Source organism: Carica papaya, chromosome 1 (assembly GCF_054855325.1).
Source record: "Carica papaya isolate Zhongbai chromosome 1, ASM5485532v1, whole genome shotgun sequence".
NCBI lineage: Eukaryota > Viridiplantae > Streptophyta > Magnoliopsida > Brassicales > Caricaceae > Carica > Carica papaya.
Window position 1 is genome coordinate 27,953,844 of NC_142309.1, and position 18,303 is coordinate 27,972,146.

At 31.4% G+C, this 18,303-nt stretch overlaps 2 protein-coding genes across 2 annotated transcripts; one reads left to right on the plus strand and one right to left on the minus strand.

The window, feature by feature from the left end:
- Positions 1-1,314: 1,314 nt before the first annotated feature.
- FBP7 (F-box protein 7) lies at positions 1,315-6,611 on the minus strand. The gene is made up of 11 exons (XM_088207868.1): positions 6,454-6,611; positions 6,073-6,156; positions 5,832-5,944; positions 5,380-5,496; positions 5,197-5,293; positions 4,179-4,252; positions 3,989-4,042; positions 3,788-3,889; positions 3,542-3,600; positions 2,536-2,749; positions 1,315-1,767 (listed from the first exon to the last, which is right to left on the minus strand). Exons 1-11 carry the CDS (start codon positions 6,461-6,463, stop codon positions 1,708-1,710), a joined length of 984 nt encoding a protein of 327 aa, XP_088063994.1. The 5' UTR covers positions 6,464-6,611; the 3' UTR covers positions 1,315-1,707.
- Positions 6,612-14,974: 8,363 nt separating this feature from the next.
- On the plus strand, positions 14,975-18,221 carry ILL6 (IAA-amino acid hydrolase ILR1-like 6). The gene is made up of 5 exons (XM_022040801.2): positions 14,975-15,510; positions 15,829-15,954; positions 17,174-17,470; positions 17,549-17,677; positions 17,766-18,221. Exons 1-5 carry the CDS (start codon positions 15,046-15,048, stop codon positions 18,129-18,131), a joined length of 1,383 nt encoding a protein of 460 aa, XP_021896493.1. The 5' UTR covers positions 14,975-15,045; the 3' UTR covers positions 18,132-18,221.
- The last annotated feature ends 82 nt before the right edge of the window (positions 18,222-18,303 follow it).

The following is an 18,303-nucleotide window of genomic DNA, read 5'->3' on the forward strand; positions in this document are numbered from 1 at the left end:
CAATCTAGTCGTCAAGCCAGCTTTCATTTGCACTTTCAGTTTTTGGCTCTCTCCTACCAAAATACCATATCCACCAACCAGACATCAATGATACATTCTTTAGCGAGCTTTAAAAGGATGTCTAAATATGTCAACCTGAAGGCTTTGAGGATTTTAATAATCCAAATTATTTGTTTAAGTTGCACAGGGCACTGAACGATGTTATGGCTCTACAAGCATGGTACTATCAGTTTTTATCTCTATCGATCTTGTAGCAGCAAAGTGGATCACCTTATTTCTCGTTATATTTCATAGCCCCAAGACAATTTTGGTCCTCCGTGCTTGACGATATTAGTTTGACGACTTCTGATCATATTCTTTTATGTAACTCCTTTATATTAGTTAAAGGAACAAGTTGCCATGAACGATATTGGTCAGTTGCATTTCTTCTTAGGTATCTATGTTGCAAAACATAAAGATTGACTCTTCTTGGATCAGTCCAAATAGGCTCTTGATCTCTTGCAAGAAGTGGCTGAAAGTCTTACAAACCAATTGTCCTACTGTATTAACTTCGAGGAAAGTTAGCACAGGCCTCTACTTCACCTGTTGTAGATCCTATAATGTTTCAAGGTTTTTGTTCGTGCTCTACAATATTTTTCACCTTCACAAAAATCCTGATTTTCTTATGTTGTGAATAAGATTTGCCAATTAATGCACGATGATCAACTTAAGTAGTTTATTCGCTACATGCATGGCATTGTTGACTATGGTTACAATTGTTGGCCAATTCCTCTTTGCATCTTAATTGTTACTTGGATGCAAATTGGGTTTGCTTGCCCGGATTCTTGAAGTTCCAATTCAGAATATTGCTTTTTTCTCTACGGATCCAACTTGCTGTTTCAAGAGAGCAAAGAGACAAGGGATTTCTTAGCTCTGTCTCTGAAGTCAAGTACTCTGTAGTAGCCCCCCTAGTTGCTGAAATCACTTGGATCATTAATCCTCTCCATCGGCTCCAGTTTGCTCTCTCAGAAGCCTATAGTAGACAACCTGTAGTCTTCTGCGAGGACCGTGTCACATAAATAGCCTATAATTCAATTTAACATGCTTTTTCTAAGTATGTTGAACTCGATATTTATTTTGCTCATAAGCATGTCTATTCTAGAACATGTTAAACTCGTATTTTCAGCAAAGACCTTACTTCAATCATATTCGAACTCAGAAAGATTGATGGTAGATAGCCTTAAAAGTATTTTAAAATACATTTCTGAATGTTTGTGTTCAACCTAAAATAAGACTCATATATAATACGTGTGTGTGTGTGGAAAGAAACACTACTAGGACATAATAAATTTTACCATAAAATTTACACTTTTTACATAGTTTCTCTTAATCAAGTACCAAAAATTACTATGAGGCAGAAATCCTAATATTTCAACCCAACATAGCGACTCATAACTTGATTTATGACCACATGACTGGCAGAAAATAAGTGTAGATATTTCTGCCAGAAGAGAAGCCTTTTGTTCTATATGTTCCTCGACATCAAGATACCCAACCACCCAGAAGTGACATTAACAATGACATGGCCAGATAACACAGATACAACTCACTTACAGCTAATCGAACAAAATATTCCATATTTACAGGCAAATTTTTCTGTTTGCAGAGATGTTATCCTGAAACAAAATATTTCATATTTACAGGCAAATCTTTATGTTTGCAGAGATGTTACCCTGGAACAAAATAATCCATCTTCTCCACAGGTAGGTTTAACACCGATCTTTCCACCTATACAAAACACAACGGAGAATGCCAACTCATCAAATTCTACAAAGAGTCAAATCCATTTAAACTATGTTTGGCAGAAATCTAAAAAATTATCTTCATTTCTTTGGAAATTTACACTAAGTTACGTATGGAAGGTTAAAAATTGTTATAAAAAAATTAACCAAGTGTAGAGTTCTACGTGAAACTAAAATATTACATTTCAAATTGGATCAAGTTTGATGGAATCTAGAATATGAATTCCAATTTCATGTAGATTTCTATATGATGACTATTTTTATTATTTCCTATTAGAACTTCCATCAAATTTCTAAATTTGTTCTAAACATTACCTTAATTTACACTTGAAATGAATTTAATTTTTTTTATTCATTTATAAATTCACACAAAATTTGACTAGAGTTCAGAAGCACTGTTTCAATTTCACGTACAATTCAATACGTATATGTGCTTACAGCCTTGAATTTATCTCCTAATTGAATTAAGTTTAGATTTATAAATTGATTCTATAACTTTCTGAATTTATTTCAGATATAGCCATAGTCATTGTTTAGTCAAACATCAAACATTGTTTCCTATCAACTAGAAATTTGAGGATAGACAGCAATGCTGGAGACTCATCATGGAAATGAGACAGATATTTGATTTGCGAAGGCCAGGGAAAAGGTGTTTTGCTCCCATGATTTGTTTACATTCTCGCATAATTGAAAATGGATGTTCTCGCATATTTAGAGACTAGTGAAACAAGATAACCAGAAAACAGAAATGTACCTCTTCAAATGGAACGAAGACAAATGGGGTTAAACCCCTCTTATGCGAGACTGCAGGCACATCTGGGTTGTGAGTTTCATCATCTTGCCATCCTTCTACCAATTCAAGAATGTCCTCATCAGAGCTGTTTCTGACCTCACTATCATTCACACCACTTGTAACAAGTGAGAGTAAATCCATTCGGTTGTTAGCCCCTGCAGTTGTTCCTCGTACCCTATATGACAGTGTAAATCACCAACAATGGATAAAAAATTTTCACATATGTTCCCCTACTATAATTACTAAAAAAATCCTATCCTATACGACAGTGTAAATCACCAACAAAGGAGAAAAATTTTCAGATATGTTCCCCTAATATAATTATTAAAAGAATCCTAAAAAGTCTATCAGCCCCAAGATTTATTGGCATCTGCAATCAGCAGTAAGTTTAGAGAAAGAGGAACAAAAGAACAGTTCCTCGAAAAAGCACCATTCTTCACTTCCATATATTATGCAAGACACTATTAGGTGTCTTCTGGACTGTTTATGCTGGTTGCATTCTTTCCGCAGTTTACTTTTTAAGTCTTTGATAGCATGATTCAGGTTCCATGGGTTATTCCAGTTAGTACTTATAACCCCTCCCTTAACAAGTACTGCTTTTAGATACAAAGTTCATAAGGTAATATTTATTAACCAGATGCATAATTAATTGTACGGGAAAACTGAGGATTCAAAAGAAGCCAATGTTGGAAAAGGCCAATATTGGAAAGGTCCATCTTTTCAAAAGGAAAAGGAAAAGGAAAAACAGAGAGAAATACCCGGAATAAGATTACTAATGGTCACAAAAACTTAAAGAGACAGCTGTATTATACTTTCTTCTATGATGGTTTCCCCAAGGATCATTTCTTATATCAAGTTTTAATATTAGAAAAGGCCAAACATTTCGGAACTAAAAGGAATATTATTTTCCAGCTTCCATACGACATAAAACTTATTCCAAAGTTTCTGAGGCCACAAGATAGAGTACCTTAAGCGAATTCTCAACACTGTAGGACGCATGCCCGGGTACAGAATGGCAGCTTCAACCTGCAACTTAGGAGAAATCATAACTACCTTAATTTGGCCATGGAGAATATAATGGGCTTAAGAAATTTGTGACGTAGGCATCTACAATCTGACCATCCTTCACAGTTAAAGAAAAGAACTAAATACAAGTATTATTTGCAGTTCACAGAAAAATAAGTTTTTGAAGTTTCCAAAAAGAGAAACATACCTTGTCATCTAACAAAGTGTAATGGCCACTAAAAACACAGTCTGTTTTAGATGCTCGAAAGTTCATATATTTTACAACCTCCTTGACCTTTTGAGATGAGTTCTAATGAATGCATTGACAACAGAATCAAACAGAAGTCAGACTTGGAAACACAATATTGCTTAGCTAAGTATATACATCAAATTATTTGAAGATTACAACCTTGTAAAGAAATCTCCCAGATGGATAAAATCTAATGTAGCGGAAGTAGCAAACCTGCAGAAAATTTGAAGAGAAAGAAGATGTAAGAACAATTGGACAATGGCAAAAAAAGAAAAGAAAAGAAAAGAAAAGATAAGGAAAGGAAAGGAAAAAAATTCAAATAAGCTTAAGTTAGGAATTATCTGCATACAATGTGAACTGGATTGGTAATCTTCCACTCTGCAACTCCAGCTCGAATGTATGTATTTCTACTCACATATAGACCTAAGATGTGAAAGGTGAAAAGGTAAAAAAAGGGAGCATTCTATAAAAATCTCAAAGTTCAGATAAATCAAAGAAAACTCCATGATAAAGCACACTGAGCATTATCATGCCAATATAGATGTGCATTGGAAACAAAGCACAAAGCTATACTTTGAAATCAGCCTTAATGATTTGAACGCAGACTGGAATAGACAAAAAACAGAATAAAGTTCTGAATGAACATCAATTCAGACAAATCCAGGAATTAATATATGTTAAAGAACGAATTGGTTTCTGTTAGCATTCCAATCAGAATGACAGAGATTTGCTTGTAGCTTTCCAGCAAAAATAAAAGAAAAGAATAAATTTTGTTTAACCAGAAGATCATTAGAATTATATATTCTGCATAAACATGTCATTAACTATCTCAGAATTTCAGCCTCCTGATTAATCAGGAGATTGACAATAACAAGCACCTACAAAAACAAGAATGACAAACAAGTCCGAAAAATCCATGATGACCAAGAGGCAGCAATTTTTAAACTTAAAACACTGCCCTAGCAAAGTAGAGAAAATATGAAGGATTAATCTCATTTGGAGGAGGTAGATGTTATCAACACAAAGGATTCTTTTCAGACCATGTAACACCCGAAAAACTCTTTCTAGAGGGATTAAATGGAAGATACAGGGAAATAGATCATCCTCCAAAGTAGTAACAATGTTTTCTATCAACATTGGAAGACATTAGACCTACCAACAGTTTTTTTTTTCCCCTAAATGGGATGCTTCCCCCAGATCAAAGCCAAAATGAATGGACGATCATTTCAAGTTAGCTGCAAGAGGGAATTCTACATTTGAAATGTACCAGTCTGCTAGCAAGCTCTAGTAAGGAATCACACTTATGCAGACACACAGACACAGATTGTGCTCAAATTGAAAGGAAACTAGGAAATCAGATATTTTACCATCAGTACGAATTCTTGGTCTTAAAAGCCACATTTTCCTCCACGAACCATCATATTTTGACTGCAACATCTTATAGTTTTCCACCGCCCCAGAGAGCTTCATGGATAATGGCCCAGTGTTAAGCCTCAACAGTTGGTGGGCAAATGAACTAGGAAAAGGCTCACAAGCTGTACTAATCTTACCTGCCAAGCTTTTAGGCATGCATTGCGCCAAAACACAGGGTTACGAATTGTATACCTCCATTTCCGACAGACACACGATGCAGTTCCTAAATCATATGGGGTCATTCGTGCAAAGACCTGCAAATGATGTCCAATTTAAAATAAAGAGAATTAGTTGATGTGCCTTATTATGTGAAGAAAAATGCATTAGCAGAAAATGCAAATGGATTCTGCTAAAAGCATTCGGCATTGACAAGGAAAATAATAAAGCAAAGAAAAATAATAAGCATTCCAGACTTAGAAATTTAAGAAGGAAAATAATGAAGCAAAGAAAACCAAGAGAAATAAAAAGATTTTAAAGTGAGAAAGCATATTATCAAGTCTCCTCATCACTTTGATCTGTGTAAAAATAAAAGCAGTAAGAGAGTAACACCCAGGCTCAGATAAAATTTCACATTTCACTAATTTAATACCTCAAAAAGAAGCTCATCAGGCAAGGACCTGTGTATCAGTGCTGGATCAAAATAAGGTGTTCTGCTTAAACTTCCAAAAGGTGCAACAGGCCTAACATTAATTCCGTAAAGATCTAAAAGAAAAATACCCGTCAAAAAGGAAAACAAATGAAAGCGAAATCAAAATTAGGGCAAGAAAATAACAGCATATTAGAATCTGCGTACACAAAAAAGAACTGCAAAAATGAAAATAAAAACTTACCAAGCCACGGCCTCCGTGTTACAAAGTACTGCAAGGTCTTCAGCCGCAAAGCTGATTCAAGTTCAGCGGGAACTTTCAAGGTATCTGTACAAACACGATAAAGAAAAAGCAAAAAACTAAAGTACAGAAACATATACACAAAACAATCCGAAGTTCAATAACTTGTTCGAATTTAGATACTTCCAATACCAAATCCTTGTTAAAAGAATTTCAAGAATTCAGATCAGAAATTTCTAACATAATTTGATAAGTTTTGGTACCAAGATCGTAACAAGCACTAAACCAACATAAATCATCAGAATATAATCAAATCAAAAATTGAGAAACAAATTTTCTTCTTCAAAATATAAATTAAAAATCAACCGAAGACTATAACGATACCTGACCCCATGAACGGCACTCCTGTAAAGACAATCAAAGTTCCTCCTTCCCTCCTTGACGAGGGAAAAGAAAAGAAAGGACGAGAAAAATCACAGAAAATTTAATTTTCTTTTTCAAAATAAGTAATTAATTAGGACAGGGCAATTAGATAATAGGCTATTATCATGTGGGCCCATCTGGCCTCCGCTCCCCGAAAATATAGGAAAATCCTAGGGCTTACGTAATTTTCAAGAATAAATATATTATAATAAAATAATTTACGACCTCAGTTTTGCAAATATGTATGCTCTCTCCAGAATTGCCACGTGGCAAATTTAAAATTAATACTTTATTTAATGTTTTATATAATCTATTAAGTAAATTTAACAAAATATATTACATGACTATCACATTTTTCAAAATATAATGACGTAATTGCCACCTCATCAATGTTAAGCAAGAGAAATTATATGATGCATCCAGGCCTACCACATCTATTGTAGACCCAAAGAATAAACAAAATGACCTTGAGCCTTCTCTAATTTGTATTTGATTGGTTTTAAATTTTTTAATTGGAATGATTATTTCTTTATTAAATATTGAAGTAATTTCTTACCAACATATATATATATATATATGAATTTTTTGGGTACCAATACATCACGATGTATAGGATTATTAATAGTTACAATTAATTATCATATAAATGCGGTGTGATTAATTTTTGTTACTATTTTTAACCTAAGTATTTCAAGGCATCACTATCAATATATGTGGGATTACGAATTTAAATCTCATTAAAAATGTAGAGTTTATCGTTTTGCCGCATCCGATCCCCAATTCTTGTTCACCCCGGATGATCGTCTTGGGTGAATTGTGACCTCGTACGATCGTGTTGGGTGAGCAAGAGCCGCTTCGTCACAGTATTGACTTATGGGCTAACGGGTCACACTTTGGCCAATTATCCTACAAGGAGACTCCCGAGAACCAGAAGTATTGAAGGAATGGCCATAGGAATGGGTACATCATGATATCGTAAGATGTCTTGTCGATGGTTGTTGATTTATAATAATTGATTCAACGAATCAATAACTTAATTTATTTGTACATTAATAATGTTCTAATTAATTAAATTTGATCTCGTTTAACGAGTTATGATGTATTTGAACGAAACAACATTTTATTCTTGTCAGACTCCCTTAATTGAAGTATCAACAGTTGAATAAAAAATATATATAAACTAACTTTTTTTCTTAAAACAAATATTTTGAGGTGCCAATATTTTTTTGATATGTACGATAACAATTCATTATAATAGTTGCCATAATGATTTACCTGATTACATTTTGTATCACTATATTTCATTATTAATGGTTAGTGAGATTATGTATTATTTATTATCGCTGTAACTGTCATTCGACATTGTATATGACTATCTATAATTTTAAATTTTTATTTATTAAATATTGACAGATATTTAATAATTGTAATTAAAAATCATAGATAGTCGTATATAATAATAATTAATAGCCAAATATACTAATAAATTATAATAAAATATTGCATTAGAAAATTATAATAAAAGAGAATAACTACTGATAACGAAAATATAAAAATAAACTGTAGACAAAATTGATGAGAAACGCTGGTGAAGACTAATAACTATTAGTATTAGATAAGACAATAATAAACTCAATATACCGAAAATAAACAAGTAAAATTTGTCTTTTATTGAAGAAAAAACTACCTAATCTCTAACAAGTAGATTCAATAAAAAAACGATTAGTTAAGCAATAGTCAAAGGTTCGGTAGTTCTCACATCATTTTTATACACCTTTAAAAAAAGAATAATTTAAAGAAAGAATGAAGTAAATCTTAAAGACATTTTTATATAGAGATATTTGGCACAAATGTAATATCGGGATATATGACATAATTTATATATATATATATAGATGTACTCGTGTGTGTGTGTATAGATCAATTAACAAATGTAATATCATGTCGTATAACAAAATTTATTAGTCTTTATTGATCAAAAGAAGGAGCAAAAATCCAATTTCAAATAATTAATTCAACCCAAAAGAAAATTCATTAACTTTAACTCGATTTGTTCTATTCATCATCTTGTATTCTTAATTAAGAAAAACCCTAATCAAACTTCAATTATTATTTTAAGATACATAATCTTAGGTTAATTATAATGTTGTTGCTCGTGAATTCTTAGACGTATAATTCAACACCCAATAAAAGGGTGTCGTAACTCATTAGGTTGCATGGAGGTTAATGAGCTCTAATTTAATTTAAGAGAGGCTATTAGGATGGTTAATTAGTGGTTAAGTTGAATTAATCTTTCATTATCTCTTTTTTTTTTTATCAAAGAGATTTTACAAATTATATGATGGTTGGATTGTTTTTTGATAACAAAAAACATAGTTCGATTAACAACGGGTATATTTTATATCTCGAGAATGAACTATTTCGTACCCGACTACTTAAGTTTAATTCTTATTGGTAAGATTATGAAAATGAAATCTTTGGTGTGGAGAAACATGCTTTCGAAATATTAAAGGTACGATGCTGATATAACACACACACATATATATATATATACATATATGTATGTATAGTTTCAAAATTGTTGGAAAATATAGTGAATTTTAGTACTTTTGAAAATACCCTTACTAAAAAAAGTAGGATTCTAGTAAATGAGATACTAAATTATGATGATGTTGAAATGTTTTGGATGATGGAAAAGAATCTAAGAAACATGAATGATGAGACATGGGGTAAAGATTAGAGTGGTGAAATGACAAAAAGCAATCTCACTTTGGATAAGATCAACAAATTGAACTCAAAGGCATACCATGTGCTCCTCGTATTTCAAAAGCCATCCAATAATAATGACTTGGAAAAAGATGGAACATAATTTTATATATATATATATATATTCTATTCATTTATTTAAGCAAATTAATTCATGAATTTTCTTAGATATTGGAGTTTAATCACGTTTTTGGTTAAGTAATGAATTCATTTTAATTTCTGTTGCACCCTTGCGGATACATTTTACTATTGTGTAATTCTTGTTGAAGCATGTAAAATATATTACACGATTCGTTTTGTTTTATAAATTGGTGACTTATCCTGTAACGGTACAGAACTTAAAATAAAATAAATTATAAATTGAATGCGAAAAGAAAATAATAAAATTATAATTTATATTATTTACGCAATAATTTAGAATACCTAATAGGATTACGAGAATGATTTTTTTAAAAAAATAAACAAAAAATCAAAGAAATAAATAAAAAGTGAACAACTTGACATCTTATTCGTAATTCTCTTGTAGATCGGGATCTAGATTTTAATCATCTTAATCTGAAATAGTTAATGAAATAGTGAGTTATACTAATCCAGTAAGAATGTTACGCTACTTACTGATATAAAAATAAATATCGGTAAAAATTATAAAAACAAACTAATAAAACTCTTAATTTAAGTAAATTCATTTATTATAAATAAAATTATTTATTGTATACTTACCGTAGCGAGATTTTCAAAACCGACATATAGAGACAATAATACAAACAACATCATAATCTCATTTCAATTAACTATAATAATAAGTTTTCATTTTTATCTATCTACTCGTATTCATGGAGTCCATAGGAAAGTCAATGCTCATTCAGCGCACCTTACCTAACTCACCTGCTTGAGAATAAAATAAGAAAAACATATGGGGCCATTTTCAAAAAAATAGATACAAAGATAAGGAAATACACAATAAGTATAAAAAAGAAAGAGCTTACCAAATTTAATTAAGTAATTTTTCGTTTATATTTAATTTCTAATTTTACAATTTAACTATAAATCATGCAAGATAAGAAATATATGCATCGATAAAATATAATTAAATCATCTTACTAACACCAATGTATTATTATGCATTTAAAATTGTAAAATCAATCAATAAGTTCAAACATAACAAACAGTAATAAATAATCGGTTCCGACTATATTAGTAACCTGTAATTAATTATCAAAATTTTTTAAATTACGCAAAAATTCAATTTCATAATAAGGAATAAGGTGATAGATTCTTACTCGAATCGGTATCTGAAATACTAAACTTTCAGCTGTGCCTACTGGCGGTCAACAGGTCTTTTGAATTTTCATTTGAATATTAAAACAAACTTTAAGTACCTAGAAATACCTCAAAAAATTCAAAATCGGTGTTAAAAATTTTTTTTTGGCCAATTTCGGAATTCTAGCACAGCAGCACTGTCGTGCTCTGACGACGGTACTGTCGCCCGCAGTGGTGGTTTACCTCGGACTGGCTGTTTTCGGCTAATTTCAACCGATTTTATACTCGTCCCTGAAAAAAAAAATTGTTAAGGGGTCTCGGTTGGCTGAAAAAGTCGAAAAACAAAAACTCAACAATAGCGGAATTTTCAGATGTGACGACTCCACCAGCTCACCTCCGCAGTTGGATATTTTTATTTGGTCATCTTGTAGAAAACAGAATGGTGAATACAATTGTGAAAAAATTGCATGAAACGAGAATCGGAAATGGGCTCATCGGATGCGATTTTTAGTTTTTTCTGTGGCGGTACCACCAGGCTTTACCCGCAGTTTTTGGCTCATCTGTCGGTCCTTTTATTTCGATTTGGTTATTATGATGTTCAAAGTTAAATTTCGACTGAAAAATTTTTTTTTACATTTTTTGGCGGTCAGAGGTGGCTCCGGCGCGGCAGGGGGCAACGGTCGGCTACGGAGCTGGCGACTAGGGTTCGATGTAAAATGAGATATTTATGCTCGTCTCTCTTTAATCTATACTGTTCATTGTATTTGATCTCGACCGTCTGATCACGTTTTTAAAAAAAAAAATGAATTTAGACCGTTAATTGCGATTTGATTTGGACCATACGACCGCGTTTAAAGGAAAAACGAATTTGGACCGTTTATTGCATTTAATCGTGACTGTTCGATCGCGCCTGATGAGGGAACAGATTATGACCATCTACGAGCGCGGAAACAAATCCAGACCATCCAATCACGGGCACGCAGATTGACAACATGGCCTCTCGCATGACACCGAGTCAGTGTGCTTTACCACGTGGCGTGCTCCGGTTCGTCGGGACTGCTGATGAACGGTCATATGTGGCACATTTTTCCTAATTTTATCATCTACCTATTTTTCTTAATTTTTATCTTAAATAAAAATTTATAAATTTATATTTTTATATATTAATTTTGATTTTTAAAATTAATAATGGGCTAAAATTTGGTCTCGAGTATTACATATTCATTCAGTAACTTTAGTACTTGACGTTTTCAAAATAAAATTAGTACTATCAGAACAGGTGAATTCAATAATAGATATCAGGTGGCATTCTAACATTTTTTCTCCTTTCAAAACCTATTTCAAAAGTGAATTCAATACTTTTTATTTATGAATATCTGAATATGGTGAACAGTATAAAATTTTATTTCAAAGTAGAATAATTAAAATTAATTTTGATCAACTGAAATATATATTATCTATATAAAAAATATTTCATTTAAAAAAATTTATTGATATGATCCAAAAATAATTTTCTATCTATTTTATTTAGTTATTCGGTTTAACTAATAATTTATTATATGACACCACTACCAATTATTTTTCTTTATTTTTGTTATTTAATTATCCGAATTTATTATTTATTATTTATTTTTAAATATTAGTAATTTTTTTAATATTAAAATTAGACTAATCATTAAACAACCTGCCTGTCACCTGTCTACACTGAGTAAATAACATCCATGTATATATACACCTTATATCACTGGCAAGTGCCGTACGTCACCTTATTATTATTTTTATTTTCCTTATCTAAATTTATAAATCATTTTCTATTTTAAATATTTGTGGCTCTTGTGATAAATCTAAAAGGGCTATAAACTTAATCCTAATGATAAAAAAAATTCATTTAGAGCTAAAATAATATTATATTATATATATTACGTCATAATTTTTAATTGATGTAATTTGTAATTATATTAAAAACATTTATCATAATTTTCCTAATTTCCTTCCTGCCCTAATTGCAACAACAAACTATTTTTGTTCCTCCATTGAATGAAATAAATTTTAATTTTAAAAATAAATTTTATGTTTATTAATTTAATTTAGTATGAATATATAAATAAATTTTAACATCTTTTTTAATATATGCAAAACATTGATCAATTCTTTAATGATAAGGTATTGATTAACATATATATATATATTAAATTCTAATTTCACTCTATAAGTGTTTAGTTTAAGGAATTATTAGTATGCGAATGTTTAAATTAATCATAAATAATATCAATTAATTAATTTATAGTGGAATAAGAACATAATTTTTTTTTAAAATGCATAAACTAAAATAAATACCATTCACTTCTAAAAAATAAAAGTAATTTCAATTTTTTTCTCATAAAATTTCAAATTGTGCCATTAATCAATATGAGAGTGTGTCTTATGATTAATCAAAAAAGTATAACTCGTTAAATTATTGGACGATGCGATAAGTTAAATTATATAAAAAAAATGTTATATTTCATGGGTATTTACGTAAAATAACATTTTGATATTATTATAAAATTTGTGTAAAACAAGAAGAAAAAAATGATGGTAAGACATTTCAACCATTTGAAACTATATGCAAGTCTATGAATGCAATTTAATTAGGATAAGTACCAACTACATGTGGTAAGACTAGTTGGTTTCTTTTTTTCTCTTTAGGCAACTTTTGATAAAGACTTTTTTTTTTTATAGAATTTAAAAGTTTTTTTTAATTACAAATATAATAATTTTACTTTTGAAAAAAAAAAGAATCGGTGTTTAATCCACAAATATATATTTTTTTTGTACTTTCAAAATTAATTTTATTTAGTTTAATCATGCGAGTCGCTCATGATAGATCCCGATCCAATTAAAATGATCCATTTAATTAAATTCAAAATCAATTTTGTAATTAGTTATCACATCAATTGAAAGTTATCAACGTAATAATATTTATATATATAAAAAAGAAATATAAGAAAAAAATATAGCATATAAAAAATTCACTCATTCTCTCTCTCTCTCTCTCTCAAAAAGTTATGTCTGTGCGAATAAAAATAAAAGATATTTTTTTAATTATTTTTTAAAAATTTAAATTTTTACGAAAAATATTTATGTCGTTAATATTTACACGTAATTCGTTATGCATTAACATGATTGTACGTGTCGTTATGCACACTGATATTCGAAAAAATGGTTGCAAAATGAATTTGTAGATTATACGTTAATTTTATTAATTAGTAACGAACTTTGACAATAATGATTGGTAGATGATCGTGAAATTATACGGGTTGATTTTTATATAAATAATTGGTTACGAAATTTATATAGAATTTCAAATATGTATTTGTCTTTTGTAATTATTGATATGACAAAGGCAATGGGAGGAATTGGCAATTCAAGATTTTGCGCCCACAACTTTCAATTGCCATGTCCAAAGCCAAATATTTGACCAAAAGGGAATTCGAATGTGTTGAGTTGTGGAATCGAAAGGGAAGTTGTCAATTTAAATTAAACCGTCAAAATAATTTCATTTATTTTAAATTTTTTATTCTTGAAATCTTATTTTGGGTCGAATTTTTTTTTATTTTAAAAATATTTGTTTTTTATAAATATGAATTTATAATTAATAAAATTTATGGTAGTATTTATATATATATACTTTAAAAATATCCTCTTAAGTATGAAGAAGAATAATTTGAAAGAGGAGGAAAGGGCATCAAATAGTCAAATAAAGTGGGGCCTTAATTAATTACCCAAAATTAAATAAATAGTGAGTGAGTGAGTGAGTGAGTGAGATTATAAGAAGCATTCTTAGATTAGATTATGAAAATAAAATATGAAAGTTCCTCCAAATCTTAACCCACTACCACTCTATTATTCACTAATTAAATCCCTTAATACTTTAATTAATTAATAATTAAATTTAGTCATTAATATGCATATTAATGTAAGATTATGCCAACCATAATTTTATTTTTTATGTATATTTTTTTAAAATAAAGAATAAAAAAAAGTCAATAAAGACAACTAAAAAAATGCATTTTAGTAAAACAGAAGATAAAATATATTTATAATATTTGATTGTATTTATTTACTGAATTTTATTTTTATTTTATTTTTTGTAAATAAACATATTTAATTAAATGGTGAAATTAATGTTAAACCAAAATTTTATTTATTTGTAATTAAAAATAATTAATGAGATTAAAAAAAATAATTAATTGGATGTAAAAATAAAATTAAAGGCGGGTCATTTATCAAAGCAGAGTGTCAAGCTGTTTTTCTCTTGAAAGTGGTGGGACCCACCGACTAGTCTGAATAGACAGGCTATTAGTCAGCCACTCTATTATTACATTTGTTCCACACGTGCCCTATTTTCTCTCTCTACTGTTTATCTCCACGTGACATATTTCCTTTTTAATTTCTCCCTTCTTCTTCTTCTTCTTCTTCTTCTTCTTCTTCTTCACTCTCTCTTTCTTTTTCCTCTGCAACTGCTCACCCTCCTTCTCGGTAAACATGAATTATGACCTCTCACTACCAGTTATAATTTTTTCCCTATTAGTCTCCCTTCTGGCTAACGCCATAACCACCACTAAAGTTTCCCTAAACGACGACGTATCGTCGTTGTTCGACGTGGGTATCAGCTACGCGAAGCAGACTAGAAAAAACCAGTCGAGGACAACATGGGTCGGGTACTCGGACTGTGAAGTTTGGTCCGGGGATTGTTCGAGGGCGGTGCTGGAGCTTGCGAGGAGGCCGGACAACGTCAAGTGGTTGACGGGGGTTAGGAGGAGGATCCATGAGAACCCAGAGCTGGCTTTCGAGGAGTTCGAGACGAGCAAGCTTGTACGAACGGAGTTAGAAAGGTTGGGGATAGAGTACAAGTACCCGTTGGCGAAAACGGGTATTCGGGCATGGGTTGGAACGGGAGGCCCACCTTTTGTCGCTGTCAGAGCTGATATGGATGCTCTCCCTATACAGGTACCTTTCTTCTTAATTACTCCTTTTAATTTATTTCTTCTCCTCATTTATTTTGAAAGATCATCTGATGGGCTGTGTAAGTATATATAGATATACAACATGTCGATGCGAGTACGTGGGAAGTATATATGTATTTATTTTTCTTTACTTTGTCTGTGTTGGTTGATCTGTAAGTTTCGAAGTATGAGAGTTGATCAGAGTTCAAGTTTCGAGGAGAGACTGATTTAAGAAAAAAAGATTCAGGTGATTTTGAGACGATTATAAATGTCAGAGAACAATTATAAAATAACAATAATGATTTAATAATTATGTTGGCAGGAAGCAGTGGAATGGGAACATAAGAGCAAAGTGAGAGGGAAAATGCATGCTTGTGGTCACGACGCCCACGTCGCCATGCTCCTCGGCGCCGCCGCCATTCTCAAATCTCGCCAGCACCTTTTGAAGGTATTTCTCTCCTACCTAAATTACTTAGTATAAAAAACAATAGTTTATAACCATTACTTTCTCTTTATTAAAAAATGCAACATATTTGCATATAGAATCAAAATACTTTGCTTTTATATTTATAGATGTCTACAGGTCTTTGCATATATATATATATACATATATATATATATATTTTCTCTTGTATCTATAAATAGGGTATAACTATAAAAGCCTTATTTATTAATCTTTAGTTGATTCTGTCCATCTTAACCCAAAAAAGAAAAAGGGTATTCTCATTTTTCCACATCAATGGTCCCAATATATATATATATATATACATTTAATTAATAAAATATATAAATTTACCTTAAATTTTTGAAATAATAAAAAGATTTACAGAAACAAGTAGAAGCACTAAATTAGCATGTGGGGAAGACCCACAGGAAATATAATATGGACATGTGGTGTATCCAATTTACATGTGTATAATATATTCTTATTGTCTTTGTTTACATGTTTAGTCCCTTTCAATTTACCACTTTTTCCCTAAAAATTCAATTAATTCTAATTTTATTTTATTAATTAAAATTATTTTAATTTATCATAATTTTTAATTTGAAAATTATTGGTACCGATCACACGTGTGATATATTAAATTAAGAAACTTCACCGTAATTAAATAGCTCCGTGCTGTAGATTCCAATTACCAAATTAGTAAACACCTTGTCGTTTTCCGCGTATACATATACGTTCATAGATACATGCATACATACATACATACATCGATGTATAGTCCTGCATAAAGCTTTAACGTTTCAGGTAGTTGGAAACATGCCCAATTGGTAAAAGCAAACCTGTAAGTTAGGCCTTCATCATAAATATTATTGTCCATTTTGTGGGCTCTGCTATATTTGAATTCTCACCTAATATACAGGCCTAATTATGTGTGTGTGTGTGTGTATATATATATATATATATATATATAGACATGTGAGCTACTTTGCCAGATTCCTCCATATATATATATATATAAATTATTTTTAATAAAAGTTTGATGGGAATGGGAGTAGAATCATCTATCTCCCTTCCCATTTAAAAATTTAAATTTTTGTCTCGGAAACTTCTATGATTCTTGGAGCAGCGTGCTGATGGGTTGATTGTTTTTTATGCGCGTATGTATAGATTTAGAAATTTCAGGTTGATTCTTTTAATAATCTGAATCAGTGATGTATCGTAGGGGACGGTGATACTGTTGTTTCAGCCGGCAGAGGAAGCAGGAAATGGTGCAAAGAGAATGATTAGAGACGGTGCTTTAGATGATATTGAAGCTATATTTGCAGTTCACGTATCCCACGAACACCCTACAGGTGTTATTGGTTCAAGACCCGGTCCTTTACTTGCTGGTTGCGGCTTCTTCAGAGCTGTAATCAATGGAAACCCTAATCGCTCTGTTGATCCCCTTTTGGCTGCCTCCGCCGCTGTGATTAGCTTACAGGGCATCGTCTCTCGTGAAGCTAATCCCTTGGACTCCCAGGTCTCTCCCACCTCCTCCCCTCAATCTCTTTCTTTCACTTGTTTTAAAATATATTCCTAATTGATTCTATGAATGTAGGTCGTGTCTGTGACTTCATTCGACGGGGGAAACAGTCTTGATACCATGCCGGATACAGTCATTATTGGTGGTACGTTTAGGGCTTTTTCCAGCACAAGCTTCAATCTACTTCTGCGAAGAATACAAGAGGTGGGTTGCTGATGTTTTCGTAATTCTCCATGTACACACACGCACATATATATATATATATATTTGAGTTTGACGAATCAATCAATAGGTGATTGTGGAGCAAGCTAGGGTTTTCAGATGTTCGGCAACAGTTGACTTCTTTGATAAGGAGTATGCCATTTATCCACCCACCATGAATGATGAAAACATGTATGAACATGTTAAAAAGGTGGCTACACAGTTGTTGGGTCCAACAAATTTTAGAGTGGTTCAACCGATGATGGGTGCAGAGGACTTCTCCTTTTATGCCGAACAAGTCCCCGCCGCATTCTACTATATTGGTGTAAGGAACGAGACTCTGGGATCCATTCACGCCGGCCATTCCCCATATTTTATGATTGACGAACATGCTTTGCCTGTGGGTGCTGCTGTTCATGCAACTCTTGCAGAAAGATACCTAAACGAACATGGTTAACATATTAATTCACGTTAAATAGTTCTGTAACTCTCTGCTCTCTCATTCAATTGTAACCTATAACATTATTCAATGTTAAAATACTTTATATACTGGCCTCCCTTTATTTTTTTTTTTTCTGAGTACACACATTAAATATATAAATCAAGACTAATTTTTACACATGCAGGAA

Excerpts from the sequence above, each read along its gene's own strand:
- FBP7 (XM_088207868.1), bottom strand. Across the intron at positions 3,601-3,787 it reads ACACTTTGTTAGATGACAAG|GTTGAAGCTGCCATTCTGTA; the intron begins GTATGTTTCTCT and ends CCTAAGTTGCAG. Across the intron at positions 1,768-2,535 it reads TCTTCGTTCCATTTGAAGAG|GTGGAAAGATCGGTGTTAAA; the intron begins GTACATTTCTGT and ends TGTTTTGTATAG.
- ILL6 (XM_022040801.2), top strand. The coding sequence starts at position 15,046 with ATGAATTATGACCTCTCACTACCAGTTATAATTTTTTCCCTATTAGTC. Across the intron at positions 15,955-17,173 it reads CTCGCCAGCACCTTTTGAAG|GGGACGGTGATACTGTTGTT; the intron begins GTATTTCTCTCC and ends GATGTATCGTAG. Across the intron at positions 17,471-17,548 it reads CTAATCCCTTGGACTCCCAG|GTCGTGTCTGTGACTTCATT; the intron begins GTCTCTCCCACC and ends CTATGAATGTAG.